At 37.0% G+C, this 24484-nt stretch overlaps 1 protein-coding gene across 1 annotated transcript in view; it reads left to right on the top strand.

Annotated features, from left to right (window-relative positions):
- The window catches only part of KCNH8 (potassium voltage-gated channel subfamily H member 8), a 166019-nt gene that overhangs the window by 25876 nt on the left and 115659 nt on the right, over positions 1–24484 (top strand). Inside the window, exons 3-4 of the mRNA XM_064441809.1 lie at positions 1457–1690; positions 15861–15992. Coding sequence (XP_064297879.1) covers positions 1457–1690; positions 15861–15992 — 366 coding nt within the window. The remainder of the gene's footprint in view (positions 1–1456; positions 1691–15860; positions 15993–24484) is intronic.

The raw sequence follows: 24484 nt of genomic DNA, 5'->3' as shown, positions 1-24484 counted from the left end.
AATTGATCATTTAATAAGCCTCAGCATTGCCTTTAAAATACTGAAATCTTAGCAGGATCAGCCGTAGTATTTTATCCCTTGGGTAAATAAAGAGCAATGTAGCTGAAGTTGTTGGAATTTCATGGATGTAGAACTCTTGTGACAGTTAAGGCTGAAACAGACCTATTTTTCCTCTGTTTTACTTTATGAATTCTCTCCCTCCTATACCCGTTCATGAATAATATATCCCTGTATAGGGATTAGGCATACCAACCTGAGTTTTCCATTAAAATAGTTCATTTTTCTCTTTAAATTTATGAATATTTATCAAGGGATTCTGGGTTAGTTAATAGTATTTTCCCTTAATACATACACATGAATCCACATACACATAATTCTGAAAAATTAGAGGTATCTGTCTTGGGACTAGACTGCTCCTAAGCTCCCACCAGCAAGCTGTAAGGTAAACATTCTTTAATAAGCAACAGGCGAAAAATAGTCTTTCCTCCCTCAATGTGAAATGTAGGCAGATTCCTCCCTTAAAACTTCTTTTTTTCACTTTAAGATAAGGAAACACAGGCAAAAAAAAATGTAGGAGAACTTCATATATTATCTGGAAAGGGTCTCCATGATCATTTTAAAAGACTGTGATGTGCTAGAGCCGTTTACATAAGCTGAAGATGAGAGTCTAAGGCACAAAACCTTCAAAGACACTTCAGCAAGGGATGAAAATGAGCTGTTAGGCTGCAAGCTTTGCCAAACATTTGAACTCAAATTAGAACATCACTTTTTGTTGATTGATGTCCATGTGAACACACTATTCTTGACTTTATCATACCTGACAGCTGCAACTTACACACCCTGAAAAATTACAAAGTGCACTAAGGTGTAACAGGATGGTGAATCTTTGATGTGCCTGTTTCATATGGGGGAATTATGGTGGGGCTCCAGAAGAGAGCTGACAATGGTTTTTGATTAAATCTTTTTCCCTCACAAAAAAAAAATAAAAAAGATCAACTTCAGCTTATTGAGAGCATAGAGAGATTAGGGTTTTTTAAGATATAGCTGTCTCTCTTCGGAGTGCAAAGCAGTCTGAACGGCAGCATAACGTAACACCTTTGAAATTTCTCTAAAGCTTCCATGGTTGTCACCAGTCTTTGGTCAAGTGGTTGTTTTAATGCGCTAGCATCTATCTCAGAGGTAGTTATTGTGAATTATTCCTTGAGGATGCAATGAAGCAAGCTGTACAGAGTCATGAGGAACCATCGTATGAAGGTGCTTTGTGGACTGTTAGACTTGATTTCATTTCAGATGACTAGGATAAAACCAGAGGTTGCATTCCTGTCTGCGGGCAGTTGGGACTTTGCTTTTAAATGTATGTCCAGTTGTGCCTTCCTGTGAAGCTAAAGGAAGTATTATGTCAAATGATGTAGAATTCAGACTGTAATTTATGTTTTACTTTTCTGTTCTTCTACAGATAGTAACTTCATTCTTGCAAATGCTCAGGTGGCTAAGGGATTCCCTATTGTTTACTGCTCAGATGGCTTCTGTGAGCTGGCTGGATTTGCACGAACTGAAGTCATGCAGAAGAGCTGCAGCTGTAAATTTTTACTTGGTGCTGAGACAAATGAGCAGATGATTCTTCAAATTGAGAAATCATTGGAGGAAAAGGTGGAATTCAAGGGAGAAATCATGTTCTATAAGAAGAACGGTGAGTTTTTCTTTCCTGTTTTGTTAGTCCCAAAGAATGAAACTTATCGTTAATGCATATAATGCATAGCATGCATTTCTATGTAATGATTTTGTATGTCTATACATAGACATACAAGATAGACATAAACCTACAAGAATAAATTTGAACATGGACAGATGGGTACACATTGAGACTGTGTTTATATTAGTGTTATCGATTTTAAATAAGTATATGACAATTAATGTAACTAATTAATTAATTAAAAAATGAATACTTACCATAAGGTAGACAGTGGCTACGTAAAATTTTTCTGGGGGATGTTTGTTGTTTGTTGTCATTGCTGTCTTTTGGCATTTAGAAGAGGCTCCCATCATTCCTTGAACTCATGTTTCGGGAAAGTTATTCAAAGAAAGTACTTTCAAATTTGTAAACCATACCTTAATATAGGGAAAAAAAAATGATCTTAATCTGGAAGGATAAGAGCTGCTTTTCTCCAGTATGGTATAGTGATGAGTGGGCATGGTGAGAAGAGTTTTCAATGTATGTAAATGAAAGAAGTAAACCTAACATTCATTTCTCTGTCTTGGTCCTGAATGATAAATTGTGATTCTTTTGCACCATGAAGGGGTGCTTCAAACCTATAACAGACATGATTAATGCAGGCAGAAAGAAATTGCAGGTCAATTTTCTTATCAGTGAAGTAGCTGAACCACTGATAAATAGGGAAAGAGAAATTGTTTAGGATAAAAGAATTCCCACAATCCATCCTACATGCACCCCTGTGTATAATTTGACTGGAAGCTATTCCAAGACATTTTCTCAGTATGAATAAATTTCCCAGACTGCCTATCATATTTTTGATTTTCATGTATTTCTGTACCACTGGGAAACAGAAATGAATAGGTATTAAAATAACATGAGACTGTTCTTGAATAAAAGCAGAATTTATCTTAAAAAATAATCTTGTTTTTTCAACAGAGCTGCAAATTGCAGACACAAAATTTGGTAAAACATTCATTTTAGCTAAATGTTTTGGGTTTGTTTTCCTTTTTTTGCCTCTTTTTTTTTTTTTAAGAAGAAAAAAATGAACCTCTGAAGCAGTTAGGCTTATTCAATATCGGCAGAAAAAAATAACAACTGCTCATTGCAGAACAATGTTTTAAAAATATTTTAAGACATAAGACCTTTGGGAATAATGCCTCAAAATGACTGTATGGATATGTTCAGGTTTACCCAGTACTGAAAATAATTGTCAGTTGGGCCCAGGAACGTAGGTCAGTGGGAGACAAGTAACTAGCAATGCCTGTTTGTCATAGGATTACATTTCAGTGTCCCATTAGGACTTTAGGGTGTCAGAGTGAAGCGAGGTACCTAGTACACTGTTCAGAGGTACAGCCTCGCTCTGTCGGCCTAGCTACAAGACCAAATGAACACTTCAGGAACAGAAGTTCAGCTTCAGGGGTAATTCTGAGCTCACAGAATACACTGAAACATTCCTCAGCATACTTCTTAAAAGCTTAGTAATTAGTACAACATTATGATATGAAATGACTATAATGGAAATGGATATAAGTACACAATAACTTATTCTTGGTTTCTTCTTCTGGATTTGATCTAAAACATAGAAGCTAGAAATTTCTAATTAATCTCTCCCCACATCCCCCACTCCCATGCGTATGCCCTCTTTTGGGAAAGAAATTCAAGCTTCCAAAACTGAAGATGGGTTAATTTCTTAATTGCCACATTTTTCAATATTCTGAATTCGATTTAAACTCAGTTTAAAATTGATTTAGTTTTTATCACTAAATTAGATTTTTTTTCATTCTGTACAAGAAGCGATTCAAGCTTGGGATGCTAGCTCTTACTAGTTTTGATCTGAATTTAGTAAGCTTGAATATGGGACTTTCACAGTTACTTAACCACCATTTAAGAATTCACATAACACTTTTTCTCAGTAATTATTAGTTAAAGGAATGATTATTATAACTAAAGCAACTCCAGCAACCCACCTGCAATTTCATGGAAGTTCCAGACTGCTCCAAGCTGACACTGCAGCCAGTAAGAGTGGTGTGCGAGGAGCTGGGTAGGGAGCTGAGTAAGGATTACCTGTCTGTGGGATGAAATGCAGGATTTCACTGTCTTTGTCATTTGGGTTTGGATCTTAACAGAAGGACGATCTTCAGCAGTTTTACTCTGACCAAACTCAAAAACAATCCTCCTAGAATGACTAGAAGCGGATAGGAGGTTTTCTCTATTTGTGTTCTCCTTAGGCATTTTAACGAATCCTTAGGATAGGATAAACTGACTGTACCTGCTCATCCAGGGTATTTTCTGCCATGTTAGCACAGAGCAATATTCAAACTGTGGCAGCAGCAGCAGCAGCTTCAGAGAGAGATGTCTTTTGAGAATCCCACTCCAAATACAATTTTCATCATAGTTTCAGTATTTATTTTGATTCCTCAGTCAGTTTCTAACTTTTTCTTCATCAGAGCTGTTTTAGTTTTTTAAATACAAAAGAAAATAAAAAGATTAAAAACCAAGGGATTTTATGATTGTTGCCTTCTTCTGAAAGTTTTACAATGATACAGCCTAGGAGCTGATTTTTAAAATTTTTTTTTCTTACTATTTCTACACTATCTTTAAAAGATCTGCAACAGATTAAGTTGTTTGCATTGGAAATGCAAAGTAACCTTTCTTAATTCAAGTGAGTTGTGAAAAAGAACTCACTCCCTGGACCTTTTTTTTAGAGTAAGCTAAAAGCAGATGGACACTATGCTGAGGAACTACATTTAGACAAACCCTTCTTTTTCTTCCTGCCAGACCACTGCAGAAATTTATCAATAGCAAGTACATGTAGTTAAATGAAGTCTTCACAACCCCCCAAACTGAAGTACAAAAAAGTAGCAGCATGGACTTTTTCTGTTACAGCCTAAGAGGATGCTACAATAAGTCCTATAATCATTGACTTAGTCCAGTCTAAGCTCTCCATCTTCAGCTGCTGAGAAGGTCATACTTTGGTTCCCTTATGATCACATCAGACTCATTTCCTATGTATCAAAAATCAGTTTGTAGTATTTAAAAATAGGTCTGTTCTTACACACACCCTCTTAAGACCTGCAGTAGTCCTACAACCTTCCTTCACTGAAAGGAAATCAGCCTTTTTCTGTGTATGTGTAACTTGTGTGAAACACTGTGTAAACTCTGATGGCCACTTCTGACTTATGGGCGTTTAAGAGGCTTCACTGTTGTGTCCATTGTATCTGTGCACCGCACCAACAGGGTTGCTTGCCACGGCTTTTGGGGGCATTTAAAAGTCCCTGCTGTAAGATGACTGGAGCAAGTGGGTGTTTCTGGGACCACCAATACAAGTTGCCTTAGAACTTGCCTGCAAGCAGAGTTTGCTTCATCTGTGATAGACTATGGGGACTCAAGGGACACTTTGTCATGTTCTAGGTGTAAACAAAGACTTTCTGAGGTATGTGTTAGGCATGTGCCTTGTAGTTCTTGGACGGTAAAGTTTTGGTAAGTAACCTTTAAGGTCAGGAAGGCATCATATAGTTATTTTCTTAATTTTTTTATTTTAAGGGTCAGTATGAATAAATCAAGGTATTTTGGCTCTTCTTATCAGTGTGGGAGAATATGTGTTTTAGTAATTCTGTATCCTTATCTGGAGGGTCAGGCCTCTTACTGAGTTACAGGATACCATCAGGCAAACGGCCACTTAAAGTCTAGGTGTAACAGTGTTCTCACATGAGCAGCAATGACAGCCACAGGCAAAGGAAATAAGCCTCAAGCCATAAGACATCATCTATAGCCTCTGCCATGGTTGTAGCTGAGTAATATGGCTAGAGGATAACAAAGGCTCCATTACATTATTTACAGTTAATGAGTGACTTGCTTTAAGCAAGAAAAGAAAGCTTTTTTTTAGACTGTGAGTTTAATCTTATTTAAAATTATAGAAGAGTTAATTATAAAGAAATTTAAGGAAAATTAATTTCCTTTAAAATGAAAGAAAATTAGGTTTTCTTAAAGGTTTTCTTCTCTACAGAAATTATTTTGCTCATTGCAGAAATGGTATCCCTTATTTCCAACAAGAAGTTTAAAAATCTATTTTTGATGGCTGTCTAAAAATATCCTGTAGCATTTTGAAACATGGGAGCTGTATGTTACCTTTTTAATATGAACTGGCTCCCTGCTTTAACAATCTCCAGAAATCTACAATGTCTTTGGGAAATGTTAAGCCCAGCAGTTAGAAAAGAGGCATTTATTAGAATTTTCTAATTGAAAAAAAAAAATTCCACACAAAGACATCAATTTTTCTAGTGGTGTCTAGTTACTAATGTATAGGAAGTCCCTTGACAAGTTGCTTGGCAGGATAGTTCATAGCAACATGACCTCAGTGCTGCTCCACTGCTGCTCTGCCTTAAACACGTGGCCTAAAAATAAGAAAGCTAAAAAGCTTTTGTGGTTGGCTTGCTCACATTGTCTAAATTGTAGTACAAAGTACAGGAGGAGGAGAATAAAAAAAGCAAGCAACACTGAAAAATTAATCTGATCGTAATATCTAATCACAATTACATGAGCCATAAACAATAATTTGTAACCCTGTAAAAGCAGCCTCTTTTCCTTTTTCCTTTTTTCTTTTCCTTTTCCCTTTCTTAATTTTCCTTTTACCCTTTTTATTTTTTCCTCTCTTCCTTTTCCCTTTTTCCTTTTCTCTTTTTTCCATTTTTCTTTTTCCTTTTTTCACTTTTAAAACTTTTTTCCTTCCCCCCCCTCTTTTTTCTCTTTTTTCCCTTTTTTCCTTTTCCCCCCCTTTTCCATTTTTTCTCCTTTTTTTCCTTTTTTCTTCCCCCCCTTCCATCTAGCTCAGTAGGCATTAGGAAATTTCACTGATCTTGGGGAAGTATTCCTCTTAAAAAGCAGTATGGTTGTGGCTATATACAGAAGGCATGTCCTTATTTTCCTCTATTTCACAGAAAAGGGGATCTTTTGGCTCCTTTTCTCTCCAAACACTTCATTTGATTGACCCATGGCCTCTGATGAAAGGTAATGTGTAGCTTTGAAGTGTGTAGGCTTTTTAGAGACAGTCCCAGCTTCTGCAGTGGAAGAGGAATATGGGGCAGATTTCTGCTCCTCCGGAGAGCCTTGGCTTAAACTCTGCAAAGTCTCAAGTGAAGTGGTGAGACAAAGTCTGCGAGGAGAGGAAACAAGGGGAAGAACTTCAGTTAGAAGGGAAAAAAAGGCAGTAAAATCCCCTGTGTGCAATGTGATCTAAAACATCTGAGATCTTTTGCTGTAATTTAATGAGACTTCAGTAAGACTGCTGCTTACTAACTGACAGCGCTGATACTTTGTTCTGATGGCACTCATGGTGACATTGGCTAATAGCTTCTTTCAATAGCAGTATGATTTATTAAAAGCATAATTCACTGAGAAAAGATTTGTTGATAAGTAAATAAATCTGTATATGAGTTTCCTGCTGCTTATTGCTTTGTTACAAAGTTATGGGCCCTTCATTGCTTACAGATGCTTACCATTTAGTGTTTCCACACAGGCACCCTGCAGCTGCACTTAATATCAATGGCTGTTAGTAATGCCTATGCACTTTTTTTTTTAAGATGTATTTCAGTATGCTACTTCTTACACATCTATTTTTAGGAAGAGATATAGGTATTTATTTCACAGTGGGATGCTTGTACTACATCAGACTGGTCACTCTTCAAATTTTATCATGATTTTATGGCCACACTGAGGCTGCTGATTGGCTATATTCCATTTTTATGAGTTGTAAGTCCGGCTTTAGCTAAAAGCTGACTTGTGTCCCCATGCTTCACCATGAGTTAGGGTGTTCTTTGGTTAAAGAAAGAACAAAGTACCATTTCTCCTGATGACTACCTTCCTCTCTGCTACTGACATTTCCTTATTTTGTTCATGATGCCCAAATCCATGTGCTGGACCATGGTGCAGACTAACTGACACCTCCTGTGCTGACAATTAAAATGAGTTCTTGCATTAGCTCCGTAGTTTTTTGGAAGAGCGGCAGGAGGCTCATGTTAGCACTGCCTATTGAACCCTCTCACTGATTTGGATAGGGAATTGCAAAAGCAGTCTGGTTTTATAGAACAGTTAAGTAATTAAAAGGTTAAAATCTATTACTTTCTAACTGACAGGGTTACTATAATTCTTTTCAGTGGGCAGGCTCAGAGTCTGTTTGCAACATGTGCTCATATGGATTCAAGTGGTGAGCTGGGAAGATTAATCCTCTCTACAGCGTTATGTAACTCCTCAGTGTGTGTTTCAAAACCCTTCTGTACAAAAAACATAACCCTGACAGGATGGAGGTATCAGTCCAGGTCCATGACTCAACCCCTTCTCAGGCCTCAGCTTTAGCCCCTTCTTTCCGGAAAGGTGCCAGTGGGCAGCATGTCAAGCACAGGTTAAAATTCTTGAAGCATGGGCTCAATAGAAAATCCACAAACTTGCTTAAAAGTTCTGATTAATATTAACAGATAAAACTAAAGTAACAGACAAGAACTATAGAGGCGTGTGTATTCTTAAGTAAAAAACTTCTCCAACCTTGTGGAGAAAGAAATGGAAAATAAACTATCAGTTTCTAAAATGGAGATTTGCAGTGCAAGTGGACAACTAACCATCAGAATCCCCTCTTTCTCCATGTAATGTCTGTTGAAACCTTTATGAATGAGCATCAGGCTGTGACTAGCACCTCTCCCAGCACTGGGAGACTTCCCATTCTGCAGACTCCAGACAGTTTCTAGGGGCTGCCACTGCCAGAGACACCATAATCAGGGTAATGAAAATATCTTGCACAAAGATATTTTTGTTTATATTGTTATCACTTATTACTTGAAACTGAAAAAGTAGAAAACATTCTTTATTAGTGCAGTGGTCTGTTTTGGTATTGCTGTGCTTTTGCTTACAGGAAATTTCATGTCATCTTTGAACCTGCTTTTTAAGAGAATAAAATAATGACCTTAAAAGCACAATAGCATCATTCGAAAACAAGGTTGTGTTCAGATGAATGTGGGCTATGCCTCCTCCTGGTGCCAAAACATCAGACACAATTTCAAAAAGATTAAGTAGCTTATAGGGGGAAAACTGAGATAAATTAAAAGATGTGTATAAATACATGGTTTTTCACTTATATATTTGTATATGCGTAAATATGTATGCACCCATACATACATGCATACATGTATATAAGAGATCATCCTGGCTTAAGAAAATTTCTTACTTTCTTTTCCAAGGGACAAAAGTACATCTCTCAGTAGACTAAGAAATCATATTTACAGCTGTGATTACATCTACATGTTGGATTAGGAGCTCTGAAAATCCAGGAGGAATAAGGACCATGGTTTGTAAATACAGTTCTAACAACAGATTTCAGAATACACTAATCAAGGGAATGCAAAATTTGCTCATTTTGGGATTGCTCAACTCAGACCAATGAAAAAAGCATAATTCAGCTGAGGAAAATAATGACTAGACTGCTCAGGAGGGACTGAGACTGACTGTTTCTGAAACAGTCCATACTAAGACGTTGAAGAAACAGTATTTTGTTTTGGTTTTTGTTTTGTTGTTTTTTTTCCACTTTAACTATAGATATTGGATATTTATTTATATAAATAGACTGTCTCAGTTAGTACTTTCCCAGGAGATTGTTGACAAATGCTGAATACCTTGTACTAGTATGACCATGACATTGGAGGTGGAGGAAAAGTAAGTTGCAGACTGATAATATTTATTAATCTGCCCTGAAGTTTTTTGCATTTAAGCAGAATGTATTTCACTGATTTAACTGAGTTTTTAGATAATCCTGTGTATTTTGCTAATTGTCATAAATGTAACCTGGTAAATGTATTACATCAGGGAAGTATTTATCTCCTTAAATGCAGTTTTCTTTTCTAATCTGGATGGAGATAGGAAAAGGAAATTAGAGCAGACGAAAAGTAAGTAGTACACATAAGGATAATGAATGTCACATGGCTTTAATAGGCATTGCTTAGCTTCTCTGCTTTTGCTCAATGAAAGCTCAAATATTACTAACGGATTTTGAAATGGAGTTTCATTAAGTAGGAAAGATAGTGGAGCTATAAAAGGAGAGACAGGAAAGCTGAGTAAACAAAGCTGAACTGTAGATGTGCTGGAGCTCATAAATTACTTTGTATAAAATGTGCACTGCAGACTGTACTAGCTGTTGCATACAAAAAATATTGAGAACACTAAAGTTGGAAAAGTCACACACTCAAACTACTGCCATAACAGAGGCAGTCAGTGTTCACACAGTAAAATGGACACTCTGAGCTGGTGAGTTAAGTCCCTCTCTTCTTAACTCTGGTAGTTTGCAGGAGAGGCAAGGATAGGATATTGCTGTGCTGAAAAGCATCTCCTCTTAGAGCATCTCTTTCCTCTCTCCATCGTGGTAGTGATGGCAGAAAAAGTTAGATGTGCTGGGCAACATGGCATATGAGTCAATGAGTTACCTGACAGTAAAGGATAGGGGAACAGAAAAGAGTGGGGAGACACATGGAAGGGAGGGGACTTGCACATTCTCTGTTGAGATGTAATAGATTTGAATAATATCATGTGGTACTCCATAGCCTATACAGAGGGATGCAGGGATATTTTTAATGGAAGTTTCTAAATCAGCTCCACAGGATTAACACTTACCTACTTACTCATACTGAAGTGCAATTTTTACTTTGTTATTAAGGTATCGTACCTATCACCTTTCCTCTACGAAGTTCTTGGGATACCAGTGTATTCTGGTTCAAGATATTTTGGAATGGTTTTACATTGACTTTTAAAAATTTTAGGGAGAATTACTGGCAGGATACAAGCATGATCTGTTGGCCATACCGAACCTGGGTAAACAAGTTCTTGAGCCTTCTTTACCACTCCTATGAAAGTGTTAACACAACCATCAGTGACCATATAAGTCAGTCACCTGATAGGCCATATGTGTTCTTGTTAGTTTTCTTGCAATACCATCAGACCAAAGACTGTCACTAGGCTGTAGCACACAGGCTGTCATCTACAGTACAGAATTCAAGGAAAAATATTGATGGATATTGTTAATACATACATGTGATTTCTGCAGAGATGATGGAGAATAATGAGGTGCTTATTTGCTTAAAGCAGCAAAACCTTGCATTAGCTGTGTTAATTGATCATTGTCAAAGGTGTGATATTTGCGAGAGGGAAAGTACCCTAATTATAGCTATACTTTTTCTTTCAGCTCCATTGTCTTTCTTTTTAGTTCAGCTGCGCTTTTTAAATCATTGTTTTCTTCTTTGCACTTTACTTTTCACAACAAAATGTTGACACCTTGTCAAAACCACAGAACATTCAAAACCAAATGTTATCCATGACAACAGGAGTCTTTGGATAAGCTAACGAGAGAGCCAATTTGGTGTCCCCAGGCAAAATCTTTGGCATCCTGATGTGTCAGTCTTGGAGTTCACATTTTCTGCAATGGAGAAGTGGAAATGATCAAGCTAAAACTTCTCTGGCAATATCATGTACCCAGCAGCAGGTTTATTTTGCTAATAATTAGTAACTCTGTAAATGAGACTGATTTGTAAAGCTGAAGATTTAGCATCAACCTTATTGAAAAGTTACTGTAATTATCTATATAAAAATATTTTTATCTTTGTCTTTTATGTAACAAATCCCTGGAAATGGGGTGGTGTGTTTTAATATTTTTTAAAGGCTTCATTTGCATCTGCTTAAAAGAACATTTAGTTTACTAAGTACTGAAATGTAAATGAATGTGCCAAGTTTATGATGTCTTGTGCAGCCTAATTCTGCCCTCATGCATATATATCATAATAATTATTACTTGAAGAGTGATTGTTTTAGATATACCAGACTTGTATATCTAATATGCAAAACATTTACACTTTCTATTTTTTCTTCAGGCACTTGGTTGCTTTGACTATGAAACATTTCTTTTGGTTAGTCTTGTATGTTATGAGCTTTGTGAAAGAGATCTGCATCTTAATCCCTCTTCCTTTCACCACAGGGAGGTGGAGATGAATCACAGGAATTTGTTCATTATTTCCTGCCCTTGAGTGATGCAAGGGGCAATACAAGCTGGCCCAGTGCCTGTCTGGAGGGTGGTGTGGTAAGCAAAGCCTTGAGGAAGGGAAGGTCTGGAAATGGATATAGCCAGTGACGGCTCACACATGGCAAAAAAAAGGGAAGACTTAAGCTTGTCTGCCTGGACAAAACTACTCCCAGGCTGTCTAGATCAAAAGAAGTAGGTCTGCACCGGTATCACTGGTTCTAAGTAAGTCATAGGAATATGTGTGGCTAGGTATACACCTACTGCCAAAAAGCTCAATTAAAGTTTTGAGGAGATGAATGCAGAATTTAATTATTTTATTAAAGAATTAAATAAGATGATTGTCAATAATCCCATTCCATTTCCATATTATGATACCTCCGCAATACCCAAATATCCACCAAAGATTTCCATTCTGAGTATTACTTTGAGCATTGTCGAAGGTGGGCATGACTAAAAATTGAGCATTATTGTACATTGAGTCACATAGCTCATCAATAGGGCTAATGGTCTGAATATGCTCCTCAGTTTAAGCAGACCTTATTTTCTGGTGAAAGGAATGCTTGCCTCTGAAGGCTATTGGCATTTTGATGGCAGGGTTTTGCATAAAATCTCCCTTTTAAATTCCTTGGTCTGTTGACCTCTGTTTTGATTTTAGTCTGAGGACAGACTTCTAGCTGTCGGAGCGACAAAAGGTAGAAAGGGTTGTTGAGAGAGTGACCATTAAGCACTCTTTTCAATGTGTACATAAAAGGTGGACTATAGCCAAATTGCTTTTTGATAAGATTATGCTTCATTTGGTCTCTTTTCTCCTTTCCTGTGATGTGCTTATATAAGCCTTGAGGATATTAAAATATATTTTGAACCTTCAGTTCATAATGCAAGAGAAAAATTAGACTCTTTCTCCAAGAGTGATGGCTTGGAGCAATAAAGAGAGCCTGTATATAAATAAACCTCCAAAAGAAATATCTTTGATACGTGACTCTTGACAATACAGAAGACCTTTGTATGCACCATCTGAAGCAGGGAAGGAATTTGTGTCTCACAGATGAGTGCACTCAAAAGAACTGTAATAAAAGAGAGCACTACTTTTTTTTTGATGAGTAGGAAGTTCTTCTTTTGGCTTATAGAATTATATGATGCTGGCTTTCCGTAAAAGCTATGTAACAGATTGCATTGGATCAGTATATTTTTCCAAGAATGCTCCTCAACAGGGAAAGCACACTTCTGTTCCTGACAGAGTGCAAGCACATATTGGCTTAGTCCTGACCTAAACTGGACCATCTCCTCTAGTCCTGAAAAGTACTTCATATTAATTTGCTCCTTTCAGAGTAAAAACAGAAAAACAAACAAACAAACAAAAAACAAAACCCAACAAGCTCCACTTAGGACTTCTGAAGTTAGAGTGTATGAGTAATGACAAGACTGACAGCTCCACCATGTAGGGAACCAGCCTGGAACTCTTCAGGAGAGAAGTAGCCCCTGCATGTGCCGGATGTGTGTTTTCTTTAGTGGTACATACAATTTCTTATCCATATTTGCTTTACTTAGTAAAAGTATTTTCAGATATATTTACAGAGGAGGAGGAGGAGGAGAATGAAGAGGAATGATTGAAGTGAAACTGCAAATGACATTAAACGATGACAGGATGCAGAAAGATTTCAGTGACTAGTGTTCAACTGCAAAGAATTCAAATGCACTTTGATTATACAAAAGAGGAAATGCTTAAAAACATGAAACATTAAATGGATTTGTCTCTATTTCTAATGATGAACCATGTTACAATAACTTCCCTAAAGCTACAAATCTGTCACTTCAGATAGTATTACTAGGCGTGTTTCTTAGCATACCTGAGTTAGGTTTGTTTGAACACGGCTGATGTCTACAACTTACTTTCAGGAGCAGCCTTAATGACTAATTTGTGTGTGTGTAGAAAAGACAATAAACAATTGAAAAGAGTAAGATATGCTTCTACTTCTGGAGGAGATTACATCTGTTTAAAAGAACGTTGCAGCTATTGGTATTTAGAAGGAGTTGAAAGTGACTTCTTGTCCAACTGAAACTACTTCTAGAATGTAGTCAGGCAGAATGTAACATTCCAAGAAATAATTTGGCCAGTTTAAGAGTTATAATGATATTCTGTAAAGTTCTGTGGTTCTATATTTAAGCAGGAAAGTAAAATTGCTTAATGCTTCTTCTCTTTGAATGCATCATTTCAGATTGATAGGGTGATGGCTCTCTATAACATTTCTGACAGTAACATCACTGAGCAGTTTTTCCCAGAAGTCTTGATAAAGAGTGAAATCTGTACAAAAATGATTTAAGGACAGAAAATTAAAATGGAAAAAGGAATATCTTGCTTCTGACATCAGTTCTACTTTCTTTTAAAAGGGCTTCTTTGCTTGCTCTGTCCTCAACCTCAAAATGAGAATATTTAAACCTGATATAAAGCCAGTCTGCTTATTCCTATGATTTTTCTCTCTTTCTCCAGCCATCTTTCCTCTTGTTCCCAGTTCTCCCTGTCTCTTCTTTAAATACCTTAAGTGGAAGCATTACCTGGTGACTGAACTAGTAATGATACTCTCAAAGCTGCCTGTCTGCCTGCTGGAAAGTTTGACCAGGATGGAGAGGACCAGATGAATTTCCTTTGAAGCATATTTTCAGATCTTCAACTGTGGTGGCGCTTCTAAAGGAGAGCTGCTGTTTCACCTCCCATGCTTGCCTACAGCCTTCAACAGGCAGTCAGGGAACCTCCAGCTGAAAATTTATATTAGAAAGCTGAATCGTGATCTTGCTGTGGCCAGTTCATTTTCAAGACTGCAGAGTTCAGAAGACAGAGAATAGAGTGGGAAGTGACTAATCTGCTTGCTCTTCCTAAGGACCCCCCTAAAGCTTAGCTGATCATTTGGCAGTAGTCAGTTGTGACAGCAGTGGTCCAGGGAACTGCTTCGGTTTCCTTTTATGAATGAAAGTAGGCTTATCCTTCTAAACGAATTTAAAAAATAGTATGTTGGGAAGTAACATGATTATGGAAGTGTAAAGACATGTCCAAAAAAATTAACTTAAAATTAAATAAATAATGCTGTAGCAGTACTTATATACCTCATAAATAATATTACTAGGCTGATGGTGTGTGGAGGTGCTTATTGTTGATACCCAAAACCTGGTAAACACAAAAGCCTGGCATTGGGCTGAATTATCCCAGAATGGATGGGATTGAGATCTTGGATGTTGGCTGAGATATTAGTTATACTTCCAGTGCATTACCAGCACCTAAGCATTCATTATCTTCTGGTCTGAGTGGTCTGCACTAATGACAAACTTATGAATGTAAGTGGAATTGAACAACGCACCTTGCAAACAGAACGTGTGACAAAATCAGTGACAATAAGTAGTAGTATAACTATGTAGAAGGTGTGGGCAGAGAAATGTTGACATGAATTAAAAGTATGGCCAAACTCAGTGTTGTCTAACTTAAGTCTTAGCAAGGTGAACATTACAGACAGCAAGGAAAATAGCTGATATTAATTTTACAGGTGATGTGTGGTATAAATCTCACCATCTATAAGATGCAAGGAGTTAATTCTATTTCTATTCTAAGTCTGATGTCTGATTAGTTTAAATATCTTTGAATTAGTGGAATGATGCTCTGACTATCAGGTCTTCTGTCAAGAGATTTTAATGAGTATCAAGTCGGATGATTAAGGTAGAATGATTCTATAGCAAACATGGAAGTTTCAGATGTCAGGTTAACAAAGTGAAAGCTATTCCAGTAAAATAAGCAACATCAGATGAGAGTTCAAAGGAATGCTGGTTTCAGAGGAGTAAGTAGCTTCATTAAACTCTGATAATGATCCCTGTAGATAAATTTTGCATTTAAATTAATGCCTTGCTTCTAGAGAAAGCAATGTTACTGAGCTTCAACCAATGATGCAGAGAGATTTACATGAGCTGAACATCTGTGATTCCCTGACTACTGACCTCCTAAATAAGATTTTTTTTTAGAATTATGTTAGCTGTAGATTTAGTAGTTTACTTTTTCTTCCCCTCCCTCTGCTAAAAGACAGCTGTTTGAATTAAATTCATTCTTTATCCTTGCAGGGTCTTCATTCTGGTGCCTACTGGATATTGTTCCTATAAAGAATGAAAAAGGAGATGTAGTACTCTTTCTGGCTTCTTTCAAAGATATAACAGACACAAAAGTGAAGATCGCTGCAGAAGACAAAAAGGAAGGTTCGTGTAAATTACAACAACATTGATAACAACAAACAATGATAAGTTTTTTGAGAGTTGCACCTACATGAACTCTCTTTCATTACACTTTCCAATATAGAGACCTCCTAACTTTCCAAAGAAGAAATTAATATATGACCTGGAAGGATAAATAGTCTGTTGAAGTTCTTTTTTTATTTTTTTTAAAATTTATTTACATATTGCTTTGCATTCTGTAAATAGAATCCAGGGGACAGAGTACACTGTCCTCAAAATTAAATTTGTTTTAATGTACAGTGATTTAATTTATTTACTTTCTGGATTTTCAGAGGTACATTTTGGAAGAGCTAGACCTTTTCAAGCATTCCTTATGCAAATCTGATTTCACCTTGGCTGAGAGATGAATGAATGAATGCATTTTTCCTGTTTTTTCTATAAGCAGAACATACATCTTTAGAAATTATTTTGCCTATTGAGAAGCATGACTATTCTTGTGTCATCTAATTTTCATTACATTATATGAAATTGTAAGATTTATTATGTCTTTCGGAATATCCATTAGTATAAGAAATATGTTCTCACATTTATATGCTTCTGAAAGGAAACAATGCAAGGATTTTCTCATGAATTTGGAAAAAGATTCTGTTATGCTAATGATTCACAGCTGACATAAAATAATTTTGACTGTATAGCGTAGTCAAGTTTTGCTAAATTCTGCTAACACAAAGGAAAGACAGTGTAGAGGGATGGAGGTTATGCAGTCAGCATTGGCCTTTGTTGTGTATCAAAGGCAGTGAACTTATTCCACATTTACATTTTGTAAAAGTATACTGAACTAAGGCTTTAGGTTTGCAATTTTTTGCTGCCAAATGAACTATATGGAATAAGTTTATCTGTAGAGGGTAAATTAATTCTGTAAAATTTCATTGCTGTTGAATTTTTCAGTCTGGTACTACTCTAGGATTTATTTAAATATTTCACCCTGGGATAGCCATTTGGTCTCTGCATATCTCAGAAACAACATAGATATGGCCTTAGGTCTCCTTTTCTCCTTATGGGTTTCTGAAGTAGGGGAACAACTAGGAACAGTTAGCATTCAACTTTTTCTGATTTTAAATATTAGCTTTTTCAATAAAAGAGTTACATTTCAGTTAGAGAAGTGTAATTCAGCATTCTTTTACAACATTTTACTACTTTAAACCAGAAGATATTATGCTTCCCTGTGCTACTGGATATTCTTAATTCAACATTTATGCTAACAGTGCCTGCCTTTTCTGTACATTTAGAAAAACAATTTCACCTTTGTCTTACTCTTCAAGCCCTGAATAATGGAGGGGGTTTTTTTGCATCCCTCACTCTTTACACCGAACATATTTGAGAATTTCTGAGCTGGAAGACTGAAGAAATGCTTTGAAGTAGTACACAAGTACATTTTGCAGATTTTCCTTACATCCAATTTCAACAAATCACCTCAAAGTAAAATAGTTAAAATACAAAACATATTTTATCTAGTTTCTCCTTAAGCCTTAGAAAACTTTACACTTTTGAAAGAGTTAGGAAAGTAATTTATGAAAACATCGTATGTGGTGCCATGTAGAAGAGAGATTGTCAGCACATCTGTGCTCTAAAGGCTAATGATTTACCTTAGTATACATGCAAATTTTCAGGATACATTTGGTGAGAAACCACATTTGGTATGCTAGTGATGACTAGAAATAGGTATATCACTGATTACTTGTAAAATGACAGCTATTGTTTATCTGATAAACTGTTTATCTGCTTATTTTAGGATGGATTAAAATGATTTTCAGCTTTTGATGTGAGTTCATGTCAAATTGTAAATCTAAGCAGATTTTAACTCATTTGCTGTTGTACATTCAAAAATGAATACTCTTCCGACTGTGTACTGACAGAGGAACACACTTATGTAGAGCTATGTTACACCAGCAAATGCCCAATCAACTGCTATAACATTATGAATATTGACATTTAGCTATCTTGTGTGACGTACTCTTTAGAGCACAATCTGGTTGTTCCTTCCCTTTTTACTGATTTACTGATTTTAAAACCATGGCAATCGTTTTATGCTATGGTGATACTTGTTTGCATCCTGGCAACAGAAAGTAACGCTTAGTTTGGGGCTTTGCCAACTACACTGTTTTATATAATATAGTGAGGTAAGAAGCAGGATTTAACCATTTATTCAAAATATTTACAAACAATGCCAGTATTTTTATTTTATGTAAATCTATCTAGCTACATAAAAATAAATTTAATGGTATGTTAGCTCTTTCAGTAACATTCAATTTCTTCCTATGCAGAGTGATTCACCAGCCCTCCAGTGGTGAATATCATCTCATCATTGTCAGAAAAGAATTCCCTGTACAATCCATGTAACTGATTCAGTATCTGAAGTTTCAGAATGTTTAACTTCTAGCAATAATTGGTTCTTCTTTACTTAGACCATAATCACTATCAGGCATGTAGGGTGCACCTTGTATTAACAGAAAATTGAGTTTGTGTTTTGTTTAAAGATATTAAAAATCTTCATTAATGTTCGGTGATTAACATCCATTCCAAAGTGGTTGATACACACTGCTGGAAATTATTTTCACTTTTAATATTACCAAAAAGATAATTTTGTTTTTTCAAAGTTTACTGAATTTATCTTTTCAAAAATCAGATAACTTATACACTTGGAGTTGAACGCCAGCTCTTGGTATAAGATAATTACCAATATGTGCAGTTTTCTATTGCCTTTTTGGCATATCTATTGCAGTTAGATTGTGTATGGGAAGGATTACTTAGATGCAAGCATGCTCATTGTGAAACTCTTCTGCCCATGCAAGGCTGTTGTACTAACGTTTTTATTTCAGTCTAGCTCTCCTCTGTTCTGCCCAGAACAGATTTTGGTAATTTGTATGGGACATTAATAGTCACATTCCATCTCCCTTTAGTTTCTGAACTCCTTAGCTTATCAAACAAAATTTCTCCATGTTCCTTTTCTCCTAAGTCTGCCCTGGACCCCTTGGCATTCCACCAACACTCTATGGTAATAGACTCTCACTGGTTGCAGCTCCAAAAGTCTTCTCCAGACTCATTCTTCCTCATGTTGTTCCTACCTTTGATACCATGCTTTTTTTCTGTAAAATCTTGTTGTCCTTATACTTTCACAATTAAACTCCCCGAGCTTTATCTCCTGGTTTCATGGCCTCTCTTTTCTTGTGGATTGTATTTTTACTTTTGTAGACCTCAGGAGTTGATACCCTGTTCGATTTTCTACAGACCTTTCCTTATCTATTTATCTCCTCTGTTCACACAACTTCAGTTGCTCCTTTGTGCCAGTGTGCCCTGCAAAAGTCCACTTTTTTGCCTGATTTCCCTTTACCCAGCCCAAATGTCAAATGTCGTCTGTGACCTTTTCTTTTGACTGTCTCATTCTAAATACAAATTTAACAGATTTTTTTCTGCTCTTCTGTATAAAAGTTTCTGGTGAGATCAGCCATATCAGCCAATGGGAAGAGCAAACTTTGTCCTAAGACTTTCATATAAGAAAAAGGCAAAAATGTATAAGGTAAAAACACATGCCTAAGCAGTTTGTCAGTGTTTAAGTGCTGTGACAGTCAGCAACTGTCATATGGTTTCTTTTGCTTGGTTTGTTGTTTTTTTTTTAAGTTAATTTACAGTCCTCCTCCCCCAACCCTGCAGCACTTTTAATTGCAATGTTCTTAGAGGCCTCAATTTTTCAGTATCAGTAATTTGCTTTCAACAATACATGTTTCCCCTACCTGTAAGCTTATTGTAGAAATACACTCTGCTTTCCATCTGCTTAATAATACCTATAATCATTTACAGTTTTGAAAAGTAACCCAACAGCTTTTCTTCCTGAACTTGGACTTTTTAAACAAATTGATGGTCTTTTTTTTTTATAAGCAAAGGTTCTTTCAGAAACTGTTCGTTAAACAGTTTCATGGAAGATTTTAGCATGCTAACTTATGATGAGCTGCATTTTGGTAAACTGGTTAAGAGTTCCATTGTCCTTTTTAGGGAAAAGTGATTAAACTGAAAGTACCAGACTCCAATGGTTGACTCCAATATGGTATGGCTGGGTCAGTGCTTTTTCATTTCTGCATATGTACTTTCCATAATACACTTGGACACACACTGGAAGTTAATGAGTTACAAGAATCCAGGCAGGGAAATAAAAAATTAAATTTGTCTGTGACTCCTTCAGGATCTCTACTCTGTATGCAAATATGTAATGATTTGTGTTATTATAGGGTTCTACTGTTATAATCACTGCTAAAATTCCCCTGTTGAATTTGACTCATTCCAAAAAGTTTCCCATAGCCCTCACTGTTAATCTATTTTTTGGTTTTTTGTTTTGTTTTGTTTTGTTTTGTTTTTTCTTTGAGAAAATTTTTAGCTCTTCATTTGAAAATTATTATCTTAGGACAGATTTTCTCAACTTTATTCCAGCATTATTATAAAATGTGTGCAATAGATAGTAACCACAGAATCACACAGTAGTTGGGAAGGCACCTCTGGAGTTTGTCTATTCCAGTGCCCCCTTTGAACAAGTTTCCCAGGATCATGTCCAGGTGTGTGCTAAATACCATGAAGAATGCAGACTCCACAACTACTCTGGGCATCCTGTTCCAGTGTTTGACTGCTCACAAAGTAAAAAAGCTTTTCCTTACATTTAAGCAGAATTTCACGTATTTCATTTTTGTGCTCATTGCCTCTCGTCCTTTCACTGGGCAGCACAGAAGATTCTGGCTTTGTCTTCTTTACTTCTCCCCATCAGGCATTTACACACATTGATCAGATCCCCCCATGAGGCTTTTCTGCTCCAGGCTGAACTGTCCCAGCTCTCTCAGCCTCTCGTCCTACGTCAGATACTTCAAACACCTAATCATCCTTGTGGCCCTTTACTGGATTTGCTCTGGTGTGTCCGTGTTTCTCTTGTACTGAGGAGCCCGTGCCTGGACCCAGTACTGCAGATGTGTCTCAGCAGTGTACTAGGGGGGAAGGATCACCTCCCTCAACCTGCTGGCAGCACTCTTCCCAGTGCAGGCCACAATGCTGTTGGCTGCCTTTGCCACACGGGTATATTGTTGGCTCATGTTAAACTTGGTCTCTTCCAGGACCTTCAGGTCTTTGCCTGGCAATCTGCTTGCCAGCTGGTTGGCCCCAGCCTGTCCTAGTGCATGGGTTTATTTCTCCCAGGTGCAGGACTTTGCACCTTCCTTTGTTGAACTCAGTGAGCTTCCTATTGGCTCATTTCTCCAGTCTGTCAAGTTCATCTGAACCTTCTTGCAGCACAAACCACTGATGTAACAACTCCTCGCTCCCATTTTGTATCATCTGCAAACTTGCTGAGAGTGCACTCTCTCCCATTTTCTAGGTCATTAATGAAGAAGTTAAACAGTATTTGCCATAGCATCAATCCCCCAGTCATAATGATATTGAGTGGCTTCCAGCTGGACTTCATGCTGTGGATCACAAACCTCTGCGCCCAGCAGTTCAGCCACTTGTCAGTCCACCTCACCACTTCCTCACTTGTTTGTTGGTCATCATCCTCTCCCCATATTGTTCCTAGTTTGAAAGCCTTACCAGGTTGGCCTGCCTGTTGGCAAAGATGCTTTTACCCTAATAATAATGTGAGTTAAAAGCTGGACTACACCCTTTCCCACCACGGATTAAACTAAGCTGCAGTGTTATGGTTTAACAAGCTAGAGTTTTCTGGCTTCATATTAATCCTTAGATCTATACAAATTTCTAAGAAAACAGATTTATTTTGATTATACATCATTTGCTGGGGGGAGAGGTTGTTCTTTTCAGTGTGCCAGAAGTGAAACTCCATGTGCCAAAAATTTTGCATTCCAGACTTTTATGTAAAAAATATCTGTTGGGGGCAGGGATGGGCTCTTCTAAGAAATTCTGCAATGTGTACTTAGATTTATTCTGCTTAATTACTGTCTCAGATATTTCATGATTGCTCAAGCTACAGCAGTGAATGTTCAGGGCACAACTTTTCATTTTAAAGCTCCTTATGCCTATCAGGAGGCAGGATACGGAGAGGGGGACATACAGTCACCTAGATGTACACTGTTCAAAGCAGATAAAATGTTCCAGGATGCATGGGGTACCATGCAGTTCTGTTAATATCCCCAGCACAGTTTTACCCCAACTTTCCCACTGCCCAACGGAAGAACATATTTGGGTGCCTTTATTCTGCAGTAACTCAGTTACATCTTCTTCAGGATGTCTTTGCTCCTAGCTGACTGTTAAGTAGGAAGGGCCTGCATCTCTTTTGCCCTCGGTAAAGAGAAATTGCTTTCCTTTTGGTCAGTGCACAAGAGTGCAAACACTTAGAGGCAAAATGAGAGCTGCCTTTCTACTCCCTGTTGCTGCAGATACATGTGAGCACATAGTTGCTCTCACTCTCCCCTTCCCACTTCCTTATGCAAGGAAATAAGTTGCATTTAAGCCTTCAGCCTTTAAAGATGTATCAATCTTCACAGCCACTGCTTTAGCTGTTTACCAAGTGTTAAATGCAAGTGGCACTTCCGTTCCAGAAGCTCTGAGAGGCACAGGGTACCTCCTGGAGGTGAGGGGAAAGCGTCCTTTGTGGTGTACCTGGAGTGAAAATGAGAAAAAGAAAAGCAAACTCTGATTCTTGAGCAAATGCAGAGGAACAGGTTATATTCTGGGATATCCTGGAAGGGTGAGAGAATACATGCATTTGCAACCAAATAGCTCATTAACTCACCAGCTCCTAGATAAACTCATGCAGTCACCTCTAGATTTTCCTTAGAAACCAAGTTATCAAATTACGGGGTGGGGGGAAGCTGTTTGTTTGGGGGATTTTGTTTTGTTTTGGTTTTAATTTTTGTGCTTTTGTGTTTGTTGGACTAGGCTGATGGCAGACTTAGTGGAAAATATCTTCAGATTTTCCTTTTAGAGTTTGCTAGCTCAACCATGTAAGACTGACAACAGAAAGTGTGGAAGAAATGGGGAATATGTTTAGTATGTGTGTGGCCAGTTAGAAGAGCTCTTCATAGCTGTGTGGGGTAAGTGGTTTTTTAAGGGGCAGAGGGAGGGTTTTTGAGGAGGTAGAGGTTTTGCAAACTTTTGTGCATAAATGTCTTATATCTATGGGAAAAATCTGAAAAGGAAGAAATGTCATTAAAGACTTTCACAGGCCTAGACAAAGCCTGGTGTTTTAAATTTTATTAATTAAGAAATCATGAGGACTAGAGTCCATATTGCATATGTACGTTGTGTTCAGAAACACAAATAAGGACACTTGGGGCATTTGCAGGATTCACCTGTAACTGCAGTTATACCGACTGTAGTTCATGCTGTAGCTCCTCAGAGCAACTCTGAGGTCCTATAGCAACTCAGCAAGTAAGACCTACTACAAGTGAGTTTTGCCTAGCTGTAGCAGAGATTATTTTACAACTGCCAACCATCCATCCTGCCTTGTATAATTAAGGTTGTAAACCAGCTTTGGTTTATGACCAGTCACTTTCATAGTCTGAAATTCTCATTCCTTGAGAGATAATCAGAGATACTTTCTGGGTGTTTCAATGACCACATGAAACATATACACAGTCATTATAGGGTTTTGAACTTCATATGTCTCAGCTCTTTAAACTGATTTTTTAAAAAAAGCTATTTTTTCTCACTGTTTTAGCTCTGGGCAAATTGCACTGACCACAAAATATTTTTATAGGTGACTGATCTGGTTCTGAATTGTAGATAAATATATTGAGAAAACAAGTTTTCATTTTCAAAAGACTTGCGTTCATTACAAGATAGAAATTATTCAGGTGTCTATATTCCTACTTTCACTTAAGTGAGCAAGGTTATACTTTACTGTCAACTTCAGTGCAATTCTGGTTTTTTAATCAATTTCTGCAAAGATAAATGATTTTGAAATCATTATCACCTCAGATTGCAAATAACCTTCCTTATATCTTCTGGATGACAAAATATCTGTAAATATGGTTTAATTAACGGAGTTAGAGGAAAAAGAAAACCTGTAGGCTAAGTGAAATTATGTCCTTAAATACTACATCCTTGCAGAGAAAGAGACATTAACACTTTCTGAAGTCAATGAAAAGTTTCTCAGTGACTTAAATAACTGGAAATATTTAAGATCCAGGGTTTTTTTTGGCTTTTTGGTGAGGTTTTTTTTTTGGTGTTTTGTTTTGAATATATAAAATATTCTCTGTGTTACTACAGTTATGTTTTTGTTTGTAATGATAAATGAGCAGATCACTTTGCCATGAGATATCATTCACAGTGGGAAATACAACCTGTGCCAGGAGATAAAAGTCACATCAAAAAACAGCTGAAAGAATAAGTGATGACACAGCTGTAAATTCAGCACTACTTTTTGTTTTGTGAGAACTACATATAACCACTAATCTCAGTTAAATCAATAGACATGTTTCAAATTTGGTGGCATAATAAAAATGGCAATTTTTTCCCTTGTGAGACAA

The sequence above is a fragment of the Phalacrocorax carbo genome, chromosome 2 (genome assembly GCF_963921805.1).
Source record: "Phalacrocorax carbo chromosome 2, bPhaCar2.1, whole genome shotgun sequence".
Taxonomy (NCBI): Eukaryota; Metazoa; Chordata; class Aves; order Suliformes; family Phalacrocoracidae; genus Phalacrocorax; species Phalacrocorax carbo.
The sequence above is the reverse complement of the archived record's forward strand: the minus strand, read 5'-3'. Positions and strand labels throughout refer to the sequence as shown.